Source organism: Ylistrum balloti, unplaced genomic scaffold, assembly GCF_031769215.1.
Source record: "Ylistrum balloti isolate Yb309-2 unplaced genomic scaffold, AGI_CSIRO_Ybal_v1 Utg370668, whole genome shotgun sequence".
Lineage (NCBI taxonomy): Eukaryota > Metazoa > Mollusca > Bivalvia > Pectinida > Pectinidae > Ylistrum > Ylistrum balloti.
The window spans coordinates 229,243-255,060 of NW_026782404.1; the positions used below are offsets into that span (position 1 = coordinate 229,243).

The window sequence follows — 25,818 nt, forward strand, 5'->3', positions numbered from 1 at the left end:
TTATATCATAAACATTGGTTTTACTACAAAAACCTCAAATTTGTAGTGGTTCCATCGCTTACAGGTGTCACACTGTATGCCCTCATCGGTAAAGTTGTCATAGTGATGACATGTCTCGATATCTAGATCTTGCTCACTGCTCCTTGTGGCATTACCGGGATTGTACTCGACAGCTAGAACATCTGCATCGATGATGGAATTGCCAGATAATTCATCTAAACGAGTCATATCTGCTATGCTCTTTTCCAGGCATCTGGAAAATCCTGCTTCTACCCCATCCCGATCTACACCTTTCCCAAGTCGTATTGAAGCTTAAGCGTTTCAACAACATTGAGTACGAGTCAACAATGTCGCCGTGAAAAGAAAAGTAGTAGAATTTCGCGATAGTCTTTCTTATATTCATTTTGAAGCACACACTCAGTATGGAAGACACAGCGTTAGCTTATTTTGCATCTGTTAACCCACTATCCAAAAAAATCGTCCACGAGACACGATTGGCGAAGAATATTTTGAATGAAGAATGGGGAGGATTGAATTGGAAGAAACAGGAAGAGGCACTTGACGATTTTTTCGTTGACCGAAATGTCCGAGAAAAATATATTTCCGATGCAAAAGACAATACTTATGCCGTATCTTTCCCGAAATTACACATCCAGTCAGGAGAAAAAATAATCGTGGACATGGACAGTGACGTGAGTATAAGATTTGTTCCGTAAATAGCATATACAGATACAACAAAAATGGGCGTGTCAAATTGCAATACATACCCAGTTGCATTTGGTTATATGATTTGTGTTGAACAAATGTGTATATAAGAGAGCCATAGCTTAAATATGCAATGGTTTACTTAGTTCATCGACGCGAATTGAATTTTTAAAAAAATAGCCAACAAGATTGTGCAAAGTTATGTGGTTAAATCCCTCAAACAGTTGAAAGTTGCTACATATATCGCAATAATGAAAATGATATTGCATTATATTGTCACTAGATAAATTGAAATATTGTGATATAATGACCACTGATATGTTGTTGCACACTGCTAAATTTACTTGACTGAGTTTCATGACGAATATATAGATCACTACTATTACCAGTAACATTTAATTTCATTAAATATTTAACGTCAACATCATATATTACGTAGTAACGGACTATTAATATATAATCAAAGTGGGCTTTGGGATGTAGCAGCCATGCAGGTCTTTTTCATTTATTTCTCAGGAACCAGAAACTTGCTATATCCCTGAAGCCAATACCTAAAACCATTCTATTAAAGGATATGTATTTCTATGTGGAATTTTAGGCATGTTGTACAACTAGACTTTTTATCATTTCACTGTTTCAGTTTGAAGGTATATATACAAATAATACAATGTGCTTTTTCATCCCTGCCCAACAAAGCTGGCGGGGGATATTTAAATGGGTTCTATCCATCTTTCTGTCCTTCTGGATGCTGCTTTCCGTATATTTTTTGAAATACTGGTATGATTTTGATGAAACTTGGTTGGTGTACTAATTACCTTAATCCCTTGTCCATGTTTGATTAACAGGAAATTCTGCACATATTTAATGAGGCTTGTGTGACCTGATTGGCTGATGTCTTTTATCACTCTATGGAAAATCTTTCTTCACATTATCTTATGAAGGAATGAAAAGATTTTTAGGAAATTTGCTTTTAAGACTTATTACCTTAATTCCTTGGTCAGGTTCGATTATTGACAAATTCTATTCATATTTTATGCACTGCCATGACCTCATTGGCTGATATCTTTTGGCACTCTAACTGAATGCTTTCTTCATGTTATCTTTTGAAGGAACGAATGAAATATGATGAGACTTGCTTAGTAGACTTGTTAGCTTAACCCCTTGTTCAAGTTTGATTATCGGCAAATTCTATGCATATTTAATTAGGCTGCTGTGACCTGAACGGCTGATATCTTTTCCAGTTTTCGTCGTTGCTCAATTCAATCATATATATTTTACAATTGAACATGGGCAGGGGATCTTGATGACTCTGTCCTTGTTACATATTGCAGATATGGTCGTGGCAAGATGTTCATTCCGCTCCCTTTTCATGGCGCTCAAAGGTATGTGCTGGTAACTGTAAATAGTACAGCGGTATATATTTGAAATTTTTGAGTTTTAATTACTAATTATGTTAAAACTATACAATTTTGTCAGAAGTGTAACTCAAACATATATACTTTTGACATACAGATTTGAAGTAACTGTATATTAAAGTTATATCAAAGTTGTATGTGAAAAGTTTGTATAGTAATACTTAGTTATACAGTTGAAGTATTATAATTGGGTGTATATATAAGCAAAATATACTTAACTCTGTGATAAGTATAGTTCTAAATTAAAAGTACATTTCTGGATAGGTGCAATGAACATTTTAAACATAAGACTTTTGAAATATTGTGATACATGCAAATTGAAACACCCAACTGCTTCTGCTGTTGACAGAACCATAGTTAGAATGGTGGAGGTGCAATGAACATTTTAAACATAAGACTTTTGAAATATTGTGATACATGCAAATTGAAACACCCAACTGCTTCTGCTGTTGACAGAACCATAGTTAGAATGGTGGAGGTTTCGATAGTGTAATCCATATTTACATAGGCCAGTCACTTCACATATCAGAAATATAGTCTCCTTCTTCTTCTCTTTGTCTCTAGGTATCATTGACCTCATCCTTGATACTCCAGAGTTTACAATCACTTTTGCTTTCTGCATCCTTTGAACATTTCACGGTGAAATTGAAGGTACAAGCAATTAATTTGATTGATCTAGTGCAGGTTTCAGGTGGAAAAAAGTGCAAGCTCAAAGCCAGTACTACGTATCATTATGCGAACTTGTGATTCGTTTATATACATCAAAGTATCAAACAAGTCTTCTTGTATCATACACAAAGTGTCAAATGTAGAGCTTTCAATTTTGCATTGAAGTGTTCCAAGGGTGCAGAGCTCAAGCGTGAAATTGGTTGTAACCCATGGAGTATCGAGGATGCATTGACTATCAGCACTATCAATGCCTGAAAGTGATAGTTTTAACTCTGTATATGCAGAGTATACTACTACAACTGGTATATGGGTATATACTTCCAGAGTCAACAAGACCTTAATCTCCTAGATTTGGACCCAGAAAAGCTTTCTAAACCTCAGCCTTCTAAAGGGGCTGGCAAGTCCAAGACAGGACAAGAAAATGATGAACGACCAACAGCCTCACAAGAATTTGTTTACAACTCCAACCCCAGTATATGGGAAACTGACAAGTACAAAAATTGGAAATCTGATCCAAATAATTTTATTTTGCCAGAGACCAATGAAAGCTATGGTATTGGTCATGGTAATACAAGGGATAGCTGTGTCTCTGATGTTTCACAGCCATCTGTTATTGAAAGCAAACATACAGAGGACAATGAGGAAGAAATCTCACAAATAGCACCCCAACCAGCTAAAAGACTTCCAAAAAAAGCTTCATCCAAGTCTCCTGTTGCTAGCAGGCTGAAATTGTCTTCGTCATTCTCAAAACGTCGTCAAGAAGAAGAACAAGAACTTATGACAGATGAAATGTCCAAAAAAGACTTCCCCAAGGCACACAAAGACATAGAAAGTAATGTCTTTGATAACCCTATGATGAATATCCGAGAACAGAATTTAATGGATGAGGAGACAGAGAGCATTAGTAGTACAACCTCATCACCATCAAGGAAACCATTGTTAAAGGAGCCAAGGGTGCAGATGATGGAGCGGGAAGAACAGATGGACTTGTTTGATGGAGCCAAGAGGACCCTGGACCTAACTGATGATCAGGCAGGACTACTCACTGAATCACATGGCTCTGTTCTGTCTGGGTCAGACATGGTTGTCTTACGAGATTCAGAGGTGAGAATCATTTAATACATCATGTATTACATCCAATACTTTGGTAACTTATCGGTTATATTAATACCTGGTGAACCATGTAGATGTGCTGTCATATCATATCCTGCTGTTACTACATACTATTAATGAATTGTTCAATAGGAATTAAGAATTAAAAACTAGTTTTCATAATTTTGTATGTGTAGTTTAACAAGATTTATCAATGAAATTGTTTTTTTTCCTCGTTGATATAATAAGTTTTCTTCATGTTCCTTTCCAATAGGTGTCTGCAGAGGAGAGACCAAACTCATCTGTTCCCACCACTGGATTCACATTTCTTGACAACTGGTAGTGATGACAATAAAGCATGACATCTCACCACTGGGACCATCAACTGATAATTATACACTTAAACATTTGACAGATCTGGATTATATTTGTGCTGCTGATGATGTTTTTTCAGGCTTAATATATTACAGTGTACCTATAACCACACTTAAGCAATGGATTGCAGACACATGGACATAACAAAAGAATAAGATTGCAGTATTTCTTGGTATAACTTTCTATTTGCCTTATTTTGTAGGTCATAAGCTGAGAAAAACTTGCTCAATTTTTAGCATTGTCCTATTAGGGTTATACTGTAAGGTTGTCACTACCATACCATTTCACATCCTTATGTTGAGATGGTGATTTTTATGTTTTTGAATATTAACATAAAACATATGTATAATAAATATAGAAATATAACAACTTGTAAAGTGCTTTTGCACAGGAAGTGTTATTTTATTTTTTCATAATTGAAATGTTAAGACTAGTATAAATGTATTGGTTTTATTTAAAAGATCTGACTATATTTTGCATTCTGAAATTTATTTCGTTAACTTAAATGATCATTTGTAAGGCAAAATACATGTTTCTCTGTTGAAAGTTTGTAATCATGTGTAAAGTAATTGTGTGTAAAAAGTTTAAAACTTTTTGTAAAAAAAAAATCTACTAAAACTTGTGGAAGTATCCTGTTGTCAGAGTAGCACTCTAACTATTCAAACATGTTTGTAATGTCATGTGTATGTACTTACTTAATTGATTGGAAGTAAGGTCTTTTTTTTAAAATATTAGGTTATGAAGCTTTAAAAAATTTGTGAAATAACCAATGCTTTAATGAAAAGTGTCCAATACTGTAAGCCTTTATCTACATGTTGTTTGTAGGGAGTATTCACCACACATTAAATATATCTCATAGATGGATGCATGCACAAATAACAATGTGTCAGGCTTTTTTGTAATTTTTGAAATTGTCCAAGTTAAAACATGGGAAGTTAATATACATGTAGTAATTTTCATGTTAATTTATAGGCTAACTAAAAAGGGTCATTTTAATTTTTGGCGAGCAGAAGGTCATATTGCTCTCTGTCAATGTATTTAATCTAGTGTATTTTCAGCTGATTGCCTTACCTTAATGATTTTAACATAAGGAGAGGTCTGCACCACAATGACAGAAATAAGTATTTGAAAATCGATAGATGTACAAAAGTTAACAGGTATCACAGACCTGAGTACAAATTTTTCCAGAAATGAAATACGTTATTTGCATTATTTTCCCGGTTTCTTCCAGCATTTGGTGGATGGGGGCAAAGCTTGCATGTATCAGTACAGGTCTTTCTAAGCTTAATAATTTCTTTCTATTGTGAGAATCAAAACCATAACTATGATTCATAAATGCTGTACCATTATTAATAACAGAGAAGGGAAGAATTCTTCCATTATGAACATGAAATCAGTTTAAATACTTTTAACAACAGAGACACTGCAGTGTGGGAGAAACTCATTTTATATACATGGTGAAGAATATTACACTTAAAGATTTGTAAATTTCTTTTGATATACATAGAGACATTCTATATCAATTTATATATATGCTAGAACTATTACTCCTGTAGTTTTTAATACCATTTAAACTATGTTTACATTTTGTAAAAGCATTCTCAATGTTGTGAATACATATTTCTATGTGCAAGTGCAATAAATATACATATTTATTATTCAATAAATATATAAGCTTTCTCTAGTTTGTGAATTTTTGTTGATGCCATCTCATAATTCAGTTACAGAAGAGTTTTAAAATCTTTCAGATTGAATCAAGCAATCATTAACAAATTTTTGCAATATATTGTGACGGAATTATGAACAGGTGAAAATAACGCCTGAAAGGCAACACCTACCAGCTGAGAAAATGTTTAGAGAAACATTCGGCCTGTATTTTCATCCTGGATGTATGTAATCTATCAGCCATTTTAAAAAGTCACATATACTGAACCCCATAAAAAATGCAAGTACATTTTCATGTGAAAAATTTTAGTTGACATTTTGTATACTAGTGTTAATATCAATAATATGAAGTTGTGAATGCCAATGATGAAATGGCATGCTTTTTGCAATCACAGGTGTTACCTATACAGGTGAGTGTTCATCGAGACATGTCCTTTATAAAGTGGTCTATCCCAAAAACATTCATTCAATGACGGTAGCACAAATAATGCTCATTGCAGAGAAAAATGGTTCTTGGAAGTTTGCAGGCGGGTACTTCTGCTACTATTGTATACTGTTTCTGATTGTCCTCGGCCTGGGAGACCAAGGGTGACAACTCAGGCCCAAGATCACTATATTCTGGTAACTCACCTTCATAACTTCACCAGGCTTGCTTGACGCTTCTAACATACGGATACTGTTTCTGATCGTCCTCGGCTGGGGAGACTAAGGGTGACGACTCTGGCCAAAGATCGTTACATTCTGGTAACTCGCCTTCATAACTGGGCCTAGCCTGCAACTAGAAAAGCAGCTGCCATCAGAGTTGGATGGCACCCAGTGTCTGCTGAGACTGCCGACGTCACCTACACAGAAAGGCATTAAATGCCAATGTTCTCAGGCCTTACGTTGTTCCCTTTTTTGCTGCACAGTCACAACTACAGTTTGACCAGCAAGGAAACACCGTCCCCACACTGCTCAAGTACCTATGGGTTTCCTTGCACAGAATAATATGAATGTCCTCTCTTGGCTATCTCTTTCACTGGATATGGCACAAATAGAACGTGTGGGATGAAATTGGGAGAAAAATCGCTGCTGGCAGAGCTCCATTGCCATGTGCACAGCTAGAACAGAAACCCAGGCATTCTTCCAGACTCAGCAATTCCATGTATCCTTTATCAATGCCTTAGGCGGAAACACACATCATTGACCGATTTGTGATTTTCCTTTCATGGGGGTACCTGCATAGTATAGACAGTAGAAAAAGTAAATTTTAGGAAATAAAATCTAGCCACATTTTGTTTAATTTCAATTTAAAAAAACTGTTGAATAAATAAGTAAAAATTTGGTTTCTGTTTTTGATTTCTTACAAAAACTTAAGTAGGACTTGCTTTTCTTTTGGGGTTCAGTAAATATCCATGTTATAGCTGACTAACAAACATGTGGTCAGTGTGAAACCTGTATCCATCATCTGCTACATTCTTCTAGATTTGTCAAGTTCCTTATATATTACAGGTGTGCCAATCACTTCTGTTATAACCAAAGGATCAAATCTTCAATGATGGAGTTCATTCTGCAGGCAATTGCTGGTAGCATATTGTGGTCTTGTGGCATCTTTAATGTGACAAATGAACAGAAACAAATCATAAACTGTGAGGTCCAACTTGATGAATACGCTGCAGTGGGCCAGTACTTATTAAGGCGGCAGGGGGGTGGGGGAGGGGCCACAGAGTCACACTTGTATGACCAAGTGTTAAAAGTAGCCACATTGACTACAGTACACTGTTACCATCTGGTGTATTTTTTGGTCTATAATCTGTTTACCATCTCTTCACACTATTTTCGACCTTGGTGTACTGTCTTGTACACTATGTATGTCAGTGTTAGCGCACTTTACACTGGTAATTTGTCTAATGAAGGTGACTGTATAGTCATCGCAACATCACACTCTAATCTGCTACAGGTTGTGTTATAAGAACTTCTATTCTAAAGCCTTTAAGTCAGGCGACTTTTCCACAACATCAACTTGCTTGGCTCACTGGGCTATGTAATCTAACAATTATATCAAGCAATGAAACCCTTCAAGCCAGGCAACTGGTATCAATTTGTTAAGAAATCATCAAGACAAACAAACCATCAATAGAACATAATTTACTGTTTAAAAGTTTGTTTTTCAAACAAGTTCAGTATAAAAATAACATGGAGTTCTAATAGTAAAATCTTCAACATATCACAGTGATTCCTTAACACACACATAACTAAATAAATATAAGGAGTGTATTGATAGGGTTACTCTTCTCAGATTATCTATAATAAATTAATAGTACAGGGATGTAAAATTATTATAATAAAACACATTTGTAATAACAATTGACAACACATATGGCACGTGATATATAAGAGCAAACAAGACAATGGTCGAGATAGATATATACATTAACAACAAATGTGTGGATGTTAATTAATACATTGTGAGTGCAGATATAGGTACCAGGACAACAAATATGAGGAAGACATACAAAGACAGCAGAAAAATATAAGCACACACTACACATACTACACAGTAGACTAAGGTGAACATATTTGACAGTAAACCCAAGTAAGCACAATAGACAGTACACAAGTAGACACAGGTAAACATACTACAAAGTAGATAAAGGTGCTGTAGAAAAAATAAATACAGATTTTTGCAGGCGTTTACTTAGGGTGAGAAAATATACTAACAACATGCTGTACTCTGAATCTGGTAGATTAGCATTTTCAGTAATTCATAAAATAAGAATTATTAAGTACTAGCTAGAATCATTGGAGATGGAGAATGGTATCTTGAAGGCCTTGTATAATGACGTGTTATCTGTATCTCATTCAAAAACAAATTGGCTCATTAATATAAAAACATTAATGTCTCTAGGTTTTGGATATGTTTCATTTAACCAGAATGTTTGTTATAAATGACAGTTTACATTCGACGTTAAACAATGCTTGATTGATGCTTCTGTACAAAATTCAAATTATTTCATAACTCTTATAAATGGTTTTTTGTATAGTTTCCCTCAAGATGTTAATTGTCTTCAGTACTATCTTAGGAAATCTTTACCAGAGTCATATACTTCAGTAATTGCAGAATTTAGGTTATCTTCACATGACCTTCGCATAGAAAGGGGCAGATACGAAAGAAGAACATCAAGAAATGAGAGAATATGTCAAAAATATAACTTCAGATATTGAAGATGAATTGCATTTAATTGTTTGTTCGTTTTACAATGTTCTTAGAACTCAATATATTGATAGATATTATAGAATATCTCCATCTATGTTCAAACTAGTTAATCTCCTCTCTGTTATAAGAAAATAACAAAATTTTAAGTAACCTAGCAAAATCTCTAGTTGCTATTTCTAAGGTTAGATCAATGCAAATTCTTTACAATAAACATACCAGACAAGGCAGTAGATACATGTAAACATGCTAGGCAAGATAGTAGATACATTAAAACATACTAGACAGTTGATACATGTAAACATACTAGACAGTAGATACAAGTAAACATACTAGACAGTAGATACATGTAAACATACTAGACAGTAGATACATTAAAACATACTAGACAGTAAATACATATTAACATACTAGACAGTAGATATATGTAAACATACTAGACAGTAGATACATGTAAACATACTAGACAGTAGATACATGTAAACATACTAGACAGTAGATATATGTAAACATACTAGACAGTAGATACATGTAAACAACCAGTAGATACATGTAAACATACTAGACAGTAGAAACATGTAAACAACCAGTAGATACATGTAAACATACTAGACAGTAGATACATGTAAACATACTAGACAGTAGATACATGTAAACATACTAGACAGTAGATACATGTAAACATACTAGACAGTAGATACATGTAAACATACTAGACCGTAGATACATGTAAACATACTAGACAGTAGATACATGTAAACATACTAGACAGTAGATACATGTAAACATACTAGACAGTAGATACATGTAAACATACTAGACTGTAGATACATGTAAACATACTAGACAGTAGATACATGTAAACATACTAGACCGTAGATACATGTAAACATACTAGACAGTAGATACATGTAAACATACTAGACAGTAGATACAAGTAAACATATAAGACAATTGATACTTATAAATATACTAGACAGTCGATATATGTAAAAACATTTAGCAGTAGATACAAGTACATGTAAACATACCAGTAGCTACAAGTACATGTAAACATACCAGTAGCTACAAGTACATGTAAACATAACAGTAGATACAAGTAAACATACGAGCATTTCTATACACTTAATTGTCTACTAGCATTGATCAAAAGAGCTTCACTGATTAGAACAATGCATTAAGTGCAATCAGTAAAACATATCTGAAAACAACAAAAACATGCTCAACAAGAAAGTTGTAAAATAAGTCACATGCTTTCCAAGCATGACTATGGCCATTTAATTAATGACTAGATCAGTTGTCACCAATTTGTTTCTATCTAAGGTATATAAATATACCATTGGAGGAAAACATGAATTTAAACTTCATATCTCCTGTTTTACCTGTTCACTTATTACCAATGTACTTTGAACCAATAATCACACACATATTGGACATTGTCTATCACAATACATCCATACATACATACATCTAGTACAACTCAACAACCCTGTCTGTTATATTCCAATGCTGTAATTAGAGAACTGTTTACTCAACTTAAATCAAGGATCACATGAGTTTTCATTTTTATATATGAAACATAAGGCTGTTTTAACAACCCATTTGTATGAGGGACAAATAGATGTTGGATTCTGTTTATCACATGATCAATCTTTGTTGCTAGGATTCTGTTTATCACATGACCAAACTTTGTTGCCAATATTCCTAACAATACATTTACAGAATCAATTTGAAATTTAAGATATCTGAAATTCTGATTCTGTAATATTTTCTGTTGCTACTTTTTGTGCAACTGAACCATGATGATGCCACTAAGCTGTGACACTGGAAAAAAAACGTACAGCCAGTCTCGGCACTGCTGCGATTTTATTTTAAACATTTGTTCCTTACATAATTTATATAATAGTCTCAGCACCTCTGGGATTTTATCTTAAACATATATTGCTAACATAATTTACGTCATGAACATAACAACACTTACACATTTTAATAATTTCAAACATGATCATTTTTCCTACACCATGAACACATTTGGTACAATACCAATATTTGGTTACCATAAAATCAGCTTTTTGAAAGACTAGCTCAACACTTTGGAAAATCTTCAAATAGAGAACTACACAAGCAACACAAAGCTGAGTGTTACTCTGGCCCCACTACTGAACTGCTGTTCACACTGCCTGTTTTTACGAGTAAACTATGACAAAAATACATGTATTATGCTGTTAATATTTTGATTTGGCATTAAATACTTAAATATTACCGGTAAGTAAGATTCACAGCATGAAATCACTTCAAATATTGCTAAATCTCTTTAAAGTCATGATGAAAATATTTAATGCACAACTTTCCTCATTATCTGACTCAGAAGAGCAATCAGTCTGTTAATTTAACTATAATTATGTAAATTAATGTAATTATGTAAAATTTAAACAATTTTTCTATGTAACCTTTCCAATTCTCGGAATGTACAATAAAGATATTAAACACTGATTATTAGTCAGTCTTAAAGATATACAATATACATGATATGGTAAATCAATCAAGATTATTAAAAACTTGTCTATAATTTCAAGATGAAAAAGATCATACATGTTCTTCAGACTTTCATGTAAAGACCTCTCTATAGATATACACAAAGAGATAAAATGCCAGAAGAACTTACATATATGAATATTGGTAAAGTGTGTATTACATAAATATATATTTAATGGTGATGTGTAATTAAGCTCTGTAAATATTGTAGTAGACTAAAAAAGCACATAAGAAATGTATACATGAAGAAGTTATTGGATTCAATTTAATTTCCATTTACAAAGCTAATGATAACACTTGATGGGTACAAAAATAAGCTGACACGAAAAGTTCCGAGATATAAACAATCATACTCGGTAAAACAGCCTTCAGATATGTAATAAGCAATAGTACTATATAAAACAGGACTAAGTGGATAAATAATTTGTCTCTTTGGTTCCATCACATAAAACTACAGATAATACACAAATCACACATTTTACATGGGTCATAAAACATCTGGTCCTATAGTATCCAGTCATTTATAAAGAAAAAAATAAATATCAACCTTTCCACATGTATATGTATGTTCCTTCACTTCCGGAATGTTTTAAGTTAAATGGATTACTTATGTCGTATAGGGCAAGCTCATTTTTAGGTCTTATTATGCACATGACTTACAATCACAAGCACAAACATTTAAAACAGACTACACTTATCTAACCAGTAATATTTACTGAAGAAATAAGTTAAAATAATGTCAAATTCAAACTGTTGTCTCCTTCAAACAGCATGAAACGAAGACTTACCATTTCAGCTCTGGCTAATAAAATGACAAATATAGTGTTTTATCGCTGTAATTTTGTTTCCTCGCATCATTTGGTTGGGCAAGTAAAATGTACATGTACCTGCATTTTTGTAAGTTTGAGTTGGTACAATTTTTACGATTAAATCATTTAAAGTGTAGCATTTACTAAAGCAAACATAACACACTAATATTAAAACATCAACTATGGAGATCTGATCCTTCCCCTGTATGGATTGGCTTCACATAATCTAAAACATAGAGAGTTTGCAGGAACCCACAAAGGATGGTGACAATGACTCTGAACGTCTGTCTGATGCTGACTCACAGGTGGTCTACAGGAATGATGTAAACTGCTGCGACAATGACTTTGAACGTCTGTCTAATGCTGACTCACAGACGGTCTACAGGAATGACGTAAACTTCTGCAACAATGACTCTGAACGCCTGTCTGATGCTGACTCACAGACGGTCTACAGGAATGACGTAAACTGCTGCGACAATGACTTTGAAGATCAGTGTGACATTACTAGCAGACAGTTTACAGGAACGACATAAACTGCTGCGACAATGACTTGGAAGGTCTACCCGACACTGACTCCCACATGGTAACAGTCCCATCAGAAGTACACATACAGAGTCGCTGGGAGTCCCACGAATAAGCCAGGCTGAAAAAATAAATACCATACAACATTTAATAATACATTTGATAAACAAATTTACATGATCTAGTGATTTTTATGAAATGTATGATATCCCATCAGACTCCTGAGACCGTTTCATGAAACTTCAGTGTCAATCAGCATCTTGATGATTTCAAATGGGGAGTGCAACTTCCATTCAAATGATGTCATTTAGTTTCTTTAAGTATTTCTAACAGTTCCTATTTTCATTTTTTGTTTTTTTATTTTTTATTTTACATATGCCATACTTAACTACATTTTTCTTTGAAATTAAATATTTCTGATAACAACAACAAATGCCATATAAACCAGTTTTAAAATCTCTCCTTGAACATTATTTTTCAGGAGTTCTGCATTACTTCCCAAACATTGTCGTACATGTAGTATAAACATTATGTATATATTCCATTTATAGATGCTTCCTGTTTAAAAGCTGAAGAGATCATAACATTGCTTTATTCTAGTTTTCATTTACCCACTTGATGAAATGTACAGAGTTAATATATATTTGAAGACTAATCTCTATTGAACTCACTAACTATTGTAAGGACATGAATGAAATACAGAGGTGTGTCTCAGTAGTATGAGCTGACTATACAACAAAGACATTACTTTACCTAATGACTGGTTTGGCGAGGAGGGAATCATGCTGTAAATCCCTCAGAACTGTAAGGTTCCAGCTACTCCACAACCTGTTGAAAGCAATCACATGATTCTCTAGTTTATCATAGAAATTGACCTAATACAGAGTGCCTACCTGTAGATCTAGTCACAAATTCTAACAAAGGTCAGTAAAGAAGAAATGATTGATCACAATGATGTCACGCAATAGCACATGTATTTCATGTGATTATCATCATCAGCTATCCCTAACTGTTCAAAGATCTAATAGTAAACCCAGAGGGCCTAAACTCCTTACTCTCAGTCAGGGCATGTGGACTTATTGCAAGGCAATGAAATAGTATAGCAAATATATAGATCGTCTGATAACAGGGCATGGGCTTAAAAAATACAATATATCTAACATTTGTCTAGCTGTGACTCCGCTGAGAGTTACTCTCAAATATTTACCTGACCATCCCTGAGCTAAGACCACCTGCAATCACATTGATGGATCGGCCTTCTGGAGCAGCGGAGAATGCGAGGCAGTGAATGGTGTCTTCACACACACAAGAGGCCACAAGAGCAGCATTGATTGTGTGGAGTTGCAGGCAGCTTCCCGGCCCTGAAACGTATGTTTTAATTGTCAATATTGCTTTTAGGAGTAGATGAATTTTAGCATTCATTATGACTGTAACTATAATCCTTTGAAAGGCCAGTACAATGGTTGAAGGATTGGATGGCAGGCAATTGTTTATTTCTACAAATCTTGGTAGTCAGTTGACAGCACTGGTCCATTAGGGCATTTCTGCTGATGTCCCTCTGGTAGGTGTGCAGATGACAACTTATATGATTCACAACATACAGCTGCACATGATGAGTAACAAAGCATTCACTGAACATTTCAACTGTTAGTGGTAATTACATAGTAATCTTAATGTAAACGACCAGCTATATATTACTAACAAAAGAAAACTGCATTATCAATAAAATTGCTCATTTAATACTACTGGTATACTAAATTCAAATACAAAATAAATGAAGGCTTACCATGACTGCTGACTGAGGCTATGTCTCCAAGCTGTGGACTGATGGCTACTAACTTCACAGCAGACTTGTGACTTGAGATTGACCTCACATAGCACAACCTGCCCAAGGAGTACATCACAGATTACAATTTGATTTCCATACTTACAGGTTTCAAACAAAATTTGAAAACATAAAATATTCATTTAACCGCAATCTTATTTTAGCATTTTTTACACTGAACGTATCATGCAGCAATATGATTGCAATAATTAACATGTAGCAATGGTTGTCGATGCACTAATTCCTCATTGAGGTAATTTGATAAAAAAAAATGATGATGTGTTGAAATTTGATGGCTTAAAGAATTTAATATTTTACATTTGTCAGTGCAGCATTTCATCTGGTCCTAATGATATGTTAAGATTTTGGTCCTCTGTTGAAGTCAGGTGACTTTCTCACCTGTTGAGGTTACATGCCTCTCTCTAGTCTGATGAGGTCACATCACTAGATCTCTCTCACTGGATACTATCACATGTATGTCTCACCTGTTGTGGTCATACTGTTAGAGGAGTTCTCATACCTCTCTCTCACCTGTCGAGGTCACATACCTCTTTCTCACTTGTTATAGTCACATGCCTCTTTCTCGCCTTTTTACTTCATATACCTGTCTCTCATCTATTGTGGTCATGTGCCTCACCTGTTGAGGTCCCAGATGATACAGGTATTGTCGTGGCTGCTGCTGACCAATACACTGAAGGGTTTACTGACTACTAGACAGGAAATGCTATCTTTGTGGCCATGTAACATCCTCTTACTGCCCCTGACTTGGATGTGGCTCTCCTTCAGGTGAAAAAATAAGTTCCACATTGGCAAATGAGGTTTGGATATTCACAATTGTAAATTAAATGATATGTGACATATATAACCTGCTTAAAGTTACACATGGTGGGCAAAGAGCTTTAACTCTGATATACTAATTCACAAAGCCATATTTTTTATATGATACTCAATATAAAAAAAGAGGTGCTCAAATTCAAACTTTGGCACTTGTTAATAAAGGAGTTTATTTAAGCCAAATACATATAATAAGGGAATACTAATCTTAGTCCTGTTTGGTGGTGCTGAACAAAGTCACCATCCAACACAGAAGTTACGCATGTAATTTGATTTGAAAGACCTCTCACCTTGGCCTGGTTGTGGATGGTTTGGTATACCGTGATCACACCACCAGTACCACCAATAAACAACAGACGACAATCTGGCACGGATGCTAAACAGGTTATCTGGAAAAATATAGATATAAAAGATAATGGTGTTACCATTCATTTCTTTCCTTAATTACTTTAATTGTAAATCAGAAACTATCCATAAAATTTCAATGACCTTGAACTTTGATCTCTTGACCAATAGATAAATTGGAAGTACATGTATCTTCTCTACCTAACTGTCCTGTGTGTAAATGCAAAACATAAAGTACATAAACAGTTCTAGTGACCTTGATTCTGAACTACAGTGTTCAATCAAAAAGATTTACAAACTCCCCCTTATGTTGAGGTAAAACCTTAAAACACGTCCCTCTCTGATAGTACTGGGTAAAAATGTGATATGACAGTACTCATCTTTACCTGCTCAAAAGGGCTGTGTTGCAGAAAATTCTTTTTTGGTCGATTTTTGTCATTTTTAATTCTTAGGATTCCTCCAGGTTGCTGCCAGTCAATGATCGCAGCCCATGTCACATCTGTTGAAACATTCACTGTGGAAACTAAAACAAAACAAAATAAAAAAGTTTGCAATTACAAAGGATGCTTTCATTGACTAAATTACAAATGAAAGTTGATGTCTGTGAATCAAGAATTGTTCCTAATTAGGCATCAGCTATTACATTGTCTGTAATTACAGATGAAAGTTGATGTCTGTGAATCAAGAATTGTTCCTAATTAAGGCATCAGCTATTACATTTCCTGTAATTACAAATGGAAATTGATGTCAGTAAATCAAGAATTTCTGTTGGAAGATATTAATGATAATGTTAAGTAACATTACTGTTAACAATCCTCTCTCTATTGTTAAGATATACTACTAGGTGTCATTAACATGATCAGGAACCTAGCTACCTTTCTGTTTGCTGTTCATGGTGACACAGTAGCTGTCTTCCCCAACACCAATTATTTCTCCTGTTGACAATGCAAACATGGAGGCCATGGCCCTATCATATTTTTCCTGCCATACAACAGTTGGGGGCTCCAACTGGGGTGAACCTACATACACTCCCCACTTCAGGCCATTCACAGTGGGGACCACACTTGGCTGAAAGCAAAAATAAAAACAAAATTAGTTGGAAATGACAACAACCTCATATTCTCACCAGGAAATGTAAAATTTGATTATCTGTTGCAACTTTATGATAATGTAAGAAGTGGTCGAGTGACCTTTGACCCTTTAACCTTGGCTAATGACCGCCACTGTATAAAGTGTTTAAAAGGCATAAAGATAAAGGTTCACAAGGTATCATAGCTTTTTTATGTAAAAAGTTGATAAATGTTACCTATACACATGTCCATACATACCACATAAGGTGCTGATCGGTAGTCAAAGTCGTAATTCAGCCCTGTCTGACCAATCAGCTGTTTCAGAATTCCAGGCTGAGCTTGACCCTGTTGAGGATGGGGCTGTTTGAACAGCTGTTTTGGCATCTGTCCATATGTTTTCACCATAGTCCTCAAAGCCTGTCTCTTCAGGGGCTCCTTTACACTGTCAATGTCCATCCCGAAGTATGTCTGCAACATCAAAGTTACGATTAACAATCCTAATACATTCAATTGGCCTGAATAGTATCATTTATGATGTGACGAGAAAATCTTGTAAACAAAGCCAAACAACTACACTTGATATACTAATGTATATATAGTAATTGAAAAACTAGCAGCTGATAACATTGAAGGGAGACTACATCTACATCATTCAGTAAATTGTACTTCCTGTCAAGGATGAAACCTATAAATCTATATAAAGTCATTCTCATGACCTTTCATTCAATGATGATTCTAGCATATCTGGTTCTAAAGAAGAATGTTGAAATCTTAACCATTTTGAATCCTTCATCCAACTTCACTCCATCTAGGACTGCCTCTCATAAAGCAAGGATACAGAGAAAAATTGAGGTTAAAGCAAAGGAAAATCAGTTAATACTGTTATAATATGTGTTAGTAATTGTATAAAATTGATTAATACATGATTTTGCCATCTGGAAAAAGACTGTAACACCATTATGTTATTGTGAAATCAGTAGTGATTAAAACAATAAATTAATGTTGCTTACTGCAGGGTGAAACACATTGATGGCTTGTATTGCAGCAAGTCCTGTCTGTTGGTAGCCAAACACCAGATTGATCCAATGGTGAAGGTTCTGTCTGACATAATCTGACTCCAAGGCCTGACGGTGGACCAGGATCATCAGGCGGGGGTCTCCTTTACACCATGGAGGTAGAACTACGTCAGACACTTGCTGGCCATTCTGTCTCTTACCAAATGCAAATCCTACACAGAACAGCACAGACATGTATGTTTATTACAAACTACATAATTAACAAGAACTTTAGTTCGTATTTCAAATATCAATTCCATATCTGACCTTCAAGTCCAAAATTACTTACCCTCGGAATTTACCAAAAGTTCTGGTAGGAAAAAGAATTCAGGAATGAGCTCTTTTACATCTGTGGTAGATTCAAAACTAGCAAGTCTCCATGTTGTTTCAATGCTGTGGAAGGAGCGGTCAGGCAGGTCAAAGTTGTCATCTGTAGAAACATAACATTATGAGGAAGTGAAACACTGATGAAATCAAAAAAAAAGGATGAATGATCAGCATTGTTCTCTATATGAAAAATCTCTTATATTACCTAGCCAGAATGAGTTTACTGATATTTCTCAAGTTTGAAGCTATGCATCAGAGAAATTTGATTTGAAATATATACATTTTCACATATTTCTCTATGACAGGTCATCAAGTGCCCAACTTTGTGTCTGTACAAGAAACAATGACCTTGAAATTGGACAGTATAATAGGCATTGTGGAACAGTAGATCCCTATGAATTTACAATCTCCCAAAAGTTGTGTACCCTTATAATTTCATGAGTGACAGAATTTTTATCCAAAAAACAACATGCATTTGGTTACCTTGATAGCTAAGGAACATTTTGGTGTATGGAGGAAGGCGGATGAGGAAGTGGAGCACAGTGCCACTATTGGAGTAGTGACTGCCGTAATGGAACGGTGTCATCTTCAGACCAGATATGTCAGTATGTCCTTCACGTAAGTACTCCTGCTTCAGGATCTGTAACATTAATGAGTAAGGAAGGAATTGACAAAAATGTGATTAGCTTTATAGGTCAAATATAGCAAAAAAACTCTTAATATTTCAACATCATAATCTACTGTAGAGTGTTTCGTTCCTCTAAAATAGGAAACATTAAAAAATTTATCTACTTTATGATAATCTGAAATTGCTTCCAATTGATCATAAACAGGAAAACTATATTACTTAAAGTCACCTGAGATACAAAGTGAATTAGTAATCTAAATGCTACATGTGTTGTGTAAGTTACTTTGTATTAGTAAAGACAATTTACCTCATAGTTATTCTTGTACTTTTCTTCCCTGCTTTTCTCTTGAACTGAGATGGGTTTTTCCAGATTTCTAAAAATTGAATATAAAACCAATAGGTAAGTAGGTTTTTGTTTAAAAAATATTGTGTTTGTAACATTGGATGAGAAAACAAAATTTTTGCCAAATTTTCAAAATTACAAATGTCATATATGTTATTGGGCTTGATATATACAGCTCATGGGCGTTTTATACACGAAGGGTATTAGGGTATTAGGAAACAAACAGTGCTCTTTGATTTAATCATATCATATATAAGGATATGCTTCCTACCTATACACATTGCTATCCATGAGATTAAGCACAGAACTGACGTAGTCCCTCAGTACAAATGGAAAGACCGGATATTGCATGAGGTCGTTAAAGGACCTCCCGGAGATTTTATTGAGGTAGGTGAGGTAATCATAATTGGTTATCTCCCCTAACAACCAGAGACGTTGTATGTGGTTGAGATCTTCAGATTCCATCAGGTTAGGAAGTTCAAGATTAGAAAGAACCTTGTGTAATTCATCTCTCTCCTGTAAAAACAATTCAAGATCTAACCAGCGGAGTCTGGAGCCAAGTCAATGTTACTGAACAGAACATTTTGATAAATTGACCTGAGAACTGATAAGACACTCAATCAGAGTGAGGATTGTTTGAATGAACTACAACATAAAATTTTCTATTTAAAAAACAGAGTGAGATCAGTCTGGCAAAAAGATTGATATTTAAATTCTAAGGGCAATTGCAGAAGTTTTTAACATCTTCATTTAGTATTTTGATTAAACCCTAATTAGTATACCCTGAGTAAATTTAGGATTGAAAATTTATGACAAATGGCTTGTTGATACTTAATTCCAATATTTTCTACAAATAAAGGTGATACCAGTTTTCAACAAGAATATGCAACAAAATGGCCAGTGCTGAGCACTTACCCTTGTCTTATAACAGGCCAGGATACAGGTCTTTCCACTAGTCAGGAATATCTCAATACCTATGTCACGTAACTGATACCAACACCTACGAATCTCCTTCACATCCTCATATGGCCAAGTCATTGACAACTGGTCCTTGTTGCCAAGCAACACCTGGTCATTACATACAAAAGAATTGATCAAAAATATACAATTCCTCAGTCCCTCTTCAGTAACTACATATTCCATACAAAATTGAACATTATTTTGTTAGTGGTGGATTCAATTTCACTGAATCAATATTGTGTGTGTAAAATGTCCAGTTATTAGGTAGGAGGATGTTTAATCTATTAAACTGATTGCTTAAACTTCATTTCAAATCTCATAATACTGACAGCAGCTGTATCTGAATATTTATAATACCTGTGTATAGTTAACATCAGAGATGGCTTCATCTGCCACAAAGAAGATGCTATTCTCTCCTGAAATGGAAAAGTTTCATGCAATCATGGATGTGGTTTTATAATATCAAACTCAGTTTAGATGTAAAATTTTGTAACTTGGATAATGAAGTAAAACTCTCTTTTTCTATTTTCCATGTTTTTATAATTTCACATTTGATACACTACAAAAATAGGATGAATCAGACAAATATAATGTCTTATCACCTAATCCTCCTATGATTATTTGTAATATCAATAATCAGGGAAATTATATGTGGAAGTCAAGTGTTAAGTCATTTGTTACTGTAGTTTCCCGTTCAAATGTCCATCAACACAGGTAAACATAAGAAAATTGGTAACTTACCAATCAACAGCTCACCATTACTCTCATTATTGGGTGACACGGCTTTACACTTACAAGTGTGTCTAAAAAGGTAAAGGTCATCAGGTCATTTATGTCAGAAATGTTTACTTTGATTCTATATATCTGACTGAAAATTACTGCAACTATTGTGTTAATGCACATTTAACTATCTATCAGGTGTTTGAACTACCAGTGAGATCAATTTTTCTGTATGTCCTCATTATAAAGAATGCAGATTCATATATTCAAATTACCAATTAACAGTAATATGTTTTGCTTTTTATAGGTTCTTTTGACTGTGGGTGTGTTGCCGTATATTGGTCTCATCATTTCAGTAGAGCTGGTTTATCAGTATTATGAATTATGAGGTATACTTACTGTATTTTCTCATTGCGGTAAAGCTGGTATATGAGAGCAGCTGAATCAGATATTTGATGGTCGTCCTCAAAAAGGTAGATAAGTGGGGGATCCACAGCTTCAGATTCTGTAATTATGCAAATCATTCAATTTATTTCTACACAGGAGCTGAAATCTCAACTGATGTAAATAAGAGATGCTATTAATTTTCATTTACCAGGCATGTTGGCTGCTAGAAAGAATCTGATATAAATACCAAGTTTACAGGCTGCATCTTTACTGAGGAATTTTGATTTGATATTGAGGTGGCAGCGTTTCAGCTTCTTCCTTATACGACTGGGTCCCTCAGTGGGGTCGAGTTGCCATGACTGTGGATAGGAGTCAGCACAATACCAGATAGCCCTGTGAAACAACATACAATATGGTCTGATAATTACAGAGAAAACAACCACAAATGTTTATCTCTATAGGGCACATTTCCCACAGAGCTAGTTACATTATACATTATCCTATTTGTTGCGGTAAAATACCAAGAAACACCAAGCTATTTTTTTAAAGAAGGAACAATGTTTTATGCATGTACTATTTATTGGACAGCTAAAAATGGTGTTCGAAATCCAATCAAAACATTCTCATCAAATATCTACAATCTAAATCCGTTCATTAGAAGAATAATCTAAATGACTGTTATTTTGGCATAAATTTATGTAAACTTCGGTAAATTTGGAGCTAGATTTCTGAGCCCTACCTCTCATGTGTAAGGTTCTGTACAATGTTCTGCCAGGACTTTTTAACCTGTATATGCTCTGTCATGCTGCGCTTGATATGCTCCACAAACTTGTTGCGCTCAGTCGTCTGTAATCTGGTCACTGTTTGAGTAATATCCATGGCAAGGGTAGATAACTGTGAGTAGAGTTTGTCATTCCTTTTCAGCACCCTGTCAAATTAAAGAGCATCTACCAATGAAATTCTTCAAAATATCTTTATTTCTATTATCATACTATAGATTTTCCATCATTTAATACAAACAAACAATTACAGCATCCTAATTCTATTTTCAGAAAGTGACAAAGACCTTAGGAATACCAGCCTCTTTAGCACATTTACATATATTATACAGATATCTCATGCATCTCCAGGCTGTAGTTAAAAACATTTAGCCTGAGATGCTGGTAGATGACCATGTGTTATATAAGATGACCATGTGTTATACACTATAACACAAAGTCAACTCCAACTTCTGAGGGGCAAATATATTTTATTGTACCATGAGAAGACATTATACATTTGTTGCTTTTTTTTCTTTACATAATTATGAAAACTTTTCCAACCTTAGACAAAGTTTACCAAACATATGGTCAGAAGTCATGACTGAACATTGTAAACTTTCCCTTTCAATCTCACAGCCAGCTAGAGGACAATTAAAGGACTGAGTCAATTAGAAAAGAGCGCTTGAAATCAAGGAATTTGATGCAACAACCTTTATGACCTCAGTTATTTTGCACAAACACATAACATGGACCACGCAACAGAACGTTGTGTCATAGAAATACCAGAAAGAAGTTGATTCCAATACTAATTTGGTTATTGTTGCTTTATGTTCTATTAACATCCAGGATCAGGATGTGCCAGGTATGGTAGCTTGGTCAGAGTTCTCGGAGGAAAGCCCACCAACCTACGCCTGTACCTAGCGACTGCCCCACATAGGCCTCAAACCAGCGACCCAGACCTGAAGGGCTAGGGACAAAGACACTCAGAGGCTTTGACTACTTGGCCACTGCCGCCCCTCCAATATAAACACAGTAAGCATAGTGCAATATGTAATGAAATGGTTTATTGTCTGGTAAAATTTCTTATTTTAATATAGGGTACTTCTGTTCTAAAAATTAGAAATAAAAAAATAAAAAGTGGATAGACAGAGACACCCTGATGGACAGACACTGAGGCCCTCCACATTGTTGGGTTTGATCCTGTCAACTAGTGATAATGAAATGATGACATGAAATTCACATTTGTATGGAAAATGATATATCAAGGCAGTGTGACCTAAGTGGTGTGACCTTAGTCAAGTGACTATTTTGGGATTATTTTGCCCTTCAGATATTACTCTGTAATACTGCAGCGTAATAAAACTTGTATTTCACTTATAGTAGAATCAAAATCACGTAAGATTAACAATCACTTTTCTCTAATAACAAAACCAACCTTTCCATTGTCTGGAGGTGTTTCTTTGCAATCTGTTTTTTTCCCTTTTCAAACTTGATACTAATCATTTTCTTCTCCTGGTAAACAAAAAAGGTATTGTATTCAGTATTACTGACAGATTTACAGTAAAGTGATACAGCAAATTTGAATTAAGAAGAAAGGCTGATAGTGAAATATTGACAGTGTACCTCAGCGCAGTGGAACACTAATGATGTGAAACTTGGATGTACTAGTCATACAGCATTGATCAACCTTAGTACCAACACGTTTATAAAAACTGGACATTTTTCTGCTGCCTCCCATCAGACTTTTCTAATTGACTTACCAATAAGAAGGGTTACATTGTCTTTCAAATCCTGTGTTATACATTTACTTGTAATTAATCAATGGAGTTCACATGCGGCATAAACTGTTTTCAATTTCACCTTAAGCATTTTTTATTTTTAATTTATGCAATTTTGAGAAGAAAACAGAATTTTTAACATGAACAACATGTCTTTCATTGAATTGCAATAATGGTGAGACCTTACCTCTTTAAAGCACTCTTCAGTGTTTTTTTGTTTACTTGGATTCGGGGACACGATAGCTATTCCTGCATTCTTCATGGTGTTTAAGATCTTAAAAGCATCTTCCCTCTGCTGTATGTTGAGGCAATCATCCCAGGTGGTCAGTAGGTCAAACATATAGTAGGCCATCTCCAAACCCTTAACATTAAAAAGATCTTCATTAAAATCCAACTTTTTTATACGGAGTGATACAACACATCACCAGAACATTAACCAATAAAATATCAACGTCTTCTCCCTCCTACTTGTACGAATAAGATATACAGCAATATGTCTCACTATCAATAGAAAAATAGTCACTGAATATCTTGGTATTAGACAGCCTTCTTTGTTATGAAAAAATGACTGACTGAAAAAGGTGAAAAGTTTTCTAATTAAACAAAATTCAAATCCCAGCAAATGTTGTGTCCACAAAGTAATGATGTTTTCATAAAAGATTAATCAGTACTGTGGAGTCATTAAACATTTGATGTGTTCTATCATAACATGAATCTATAGATACTTTACAAATAATATTTTAGTGTGTTAATAATTTTTGGTAAATTAGAATAACGATCAATTAGCACATTCTCAGTAATTACTACATAATCACCATAAAGAAAGTGCAATAACTACAATACTGTGTACATTTACAACATATATAAGATACAAGGTAACCTGTCACAATGACATCAAGGGAAACCTACCAGATCACTGGCAGTGTTTAGGATAACCTTGAGGATCTCAATGCCCCGGACCTCCCCACGAATATAGGACACTATGTAGGCTCTGTTGTCAACTTCCTGACGTGGAGAGAGGAGGAATGTCATAAGCCGTCCCATCTGTACCCGTGTCACATCTCGGGCAGCCCACATTAAACTATTCCGGGGCTTCTTAGGCACCATTCTGTCCTGTAACCATGGCAATACAGTTAAATATGAAGTCATTGGAAATGTAATGTAGATGTCAGATTACATACATTACTATTTCATAATGTCATGATGTAATTTTTGTCCTCAAGAAAAAAATCCAAATTGATCAAATCTCCTTCCTTATTAAAAGTAAAAACATTACTCATAACAACTGAATCACTGCTGCAATGCAAAGTATGTTTAACAAAATGAAATATAGGTGGTCGAAGTGAATAAAGAACTCTTACCTGACTTAGTGTCATTTCATATGCCCGATACAGGAAGTCAAACAGCCTGCGTATATGTGATGTTTCCAAGCTTTCTACTTCTGGACGCTCAAACAGCAGGTTCAAGGTACGAGTATGGCCTTCCTTCTTCACAGTATCTTTGTCTGTTAACAATCAAATGTAAGGACATTTACCATATACCCATGAAAAGTACAATGTTACAAGACAAAAACATCTAAGTAGGACATTCGCAGCACATAAAGCATGCATCAATTAAAAGAATGGCATTTTATGGTAGAAACCAAATCATTACAACCAGGGCATTCTCAAGACAAAATTAAAGATGTATGTATCCATTCCTCATCACATATGGAAAAAAACTATCAAAAGTAGAATATTCTTAGTGTATGAACCATACAGCTATTGAAATTACAGCATTCTCAGGTGAATCATACATCTATAAAA

General features: G+C 34.7%; 2 protein-coding genes across 2 annotated transcripts in view; one reads left to right on the forward strand and one right to left on the reverse strand.

Annotated features, from left to right (window-relative positions):
* Positions 1 to 341: 341 nt before the first annotated feature.
* On the forward strand, positions 342 to 4,795 carry LOC132557407 (uncharacterized protein C1orf198 homolog). Its single transcript, XM_060221906.1, has 4 exons — positions 342 to 692; positions 2,037 to 2,087; positions 3,114 to 3,893; positions 4,156 to 4,795. Exons 1-4 carry the CDS (start codon positions 423 to 425, stop codon positions 4,222 to 4,224), a joined length of 1,170 nt encoding a protein of 389 aa, XP_060077889.1. The 5' UTR covers positions 342 to 422; the 3' UTR covers positions 4,225 to 4,795.
* A 7,570-nt stretch (positions 4,796 to 12,365) lies between these two features.
* The window catches only part of LOC132557393 (lysosomal-trafficking regulator-like), a 40,040-nt gene continuing 26,587 nt past the window's right edge, over positions 12,366 to 25,818 (reverse strand). The window contains 24 exon segments of the mRNA XM_060221891.1: positions 12,366 to 13,101; positions 13,734 to 13,808; positions 14,188 to 14,341; positions 14,767 to 14,864; positions 15,443 to 15,585; positions 15,930 to 16,028; positions 16,371 to 16,507; positions 16,860 to 17,052; positions 17,313 to 17,522; positions 18,065 to 18,282; positions 18,399 to 18,539; positions 18,920 to 19,076; positions 19,372 to 19,438; positions 19,679 to 19,923; positions 20,323 to 20,475; positions 20,725 to 20,783; positions 21,109 to 21,170; positions 21,487 to 21,622; positions 21,722 to 21,867; positions 22,214 to 22,402; positions 23,671 to 23,747; positions 24,201 to 24,374; positions 24,923 to 25,126; positions 25,375 to 25,517. Coding sequence (XP_060077874.1) covers positions 12,975 to 13,101; positions 13,734 to 13,808; positions 14,188 to 14,341; positions 14,767 to 14,864; positions 15,443 to 15,585; positions 15,930 to 16,028; positions 16,371 to 16,507; positions 16,860 to 17,052; positions 17,313 to 17,522; positions 18,065 to 18,282; positions 18,399 to 18,539; positions 18,920 to 19,076; positions 19,372 to 19,438; positions 19,679 to 19,923; positions 20,323 to 20,475; positions 20,725 to 20,783; positions 21,109 to 21,170; positions 21,487 to 21,622; positions 21,722 to 21,867; positions 22,214 to 22,402; positions 23,671 to 23,747; positions 24,201 to 24,374; positions 24,923 to 25,126; positions 25,375 to 25,517 — 3,407 coding nt within the window. The 3' untranslated portion in view covers positions 12,366 to 12,974.

Bases quoted from the DNA above. Each gene is read 5' to 3' on its own strand.
- LOC132557407 (XM_060221906.1), top strand. From the start codon at position 423: ATGGAAGACACAGCGTTAGCTTATTTTGCATCTGTTAACCCACTATCC. The intron at 693-2,036 runs GTGAGTATAAGA...TACATATTGCAG, and splicing joins TCGTGGACATGGACAGTGAC to ATATGGTCGTGGCAAGATGT. The intron at 3,894-4,155 runs GTGAGAATCATT...CCTTTCCAATAG, and splicing joins TTGTCTTACGAGATTCAGAG to GTGTCTGCAGAGGAGAGACC.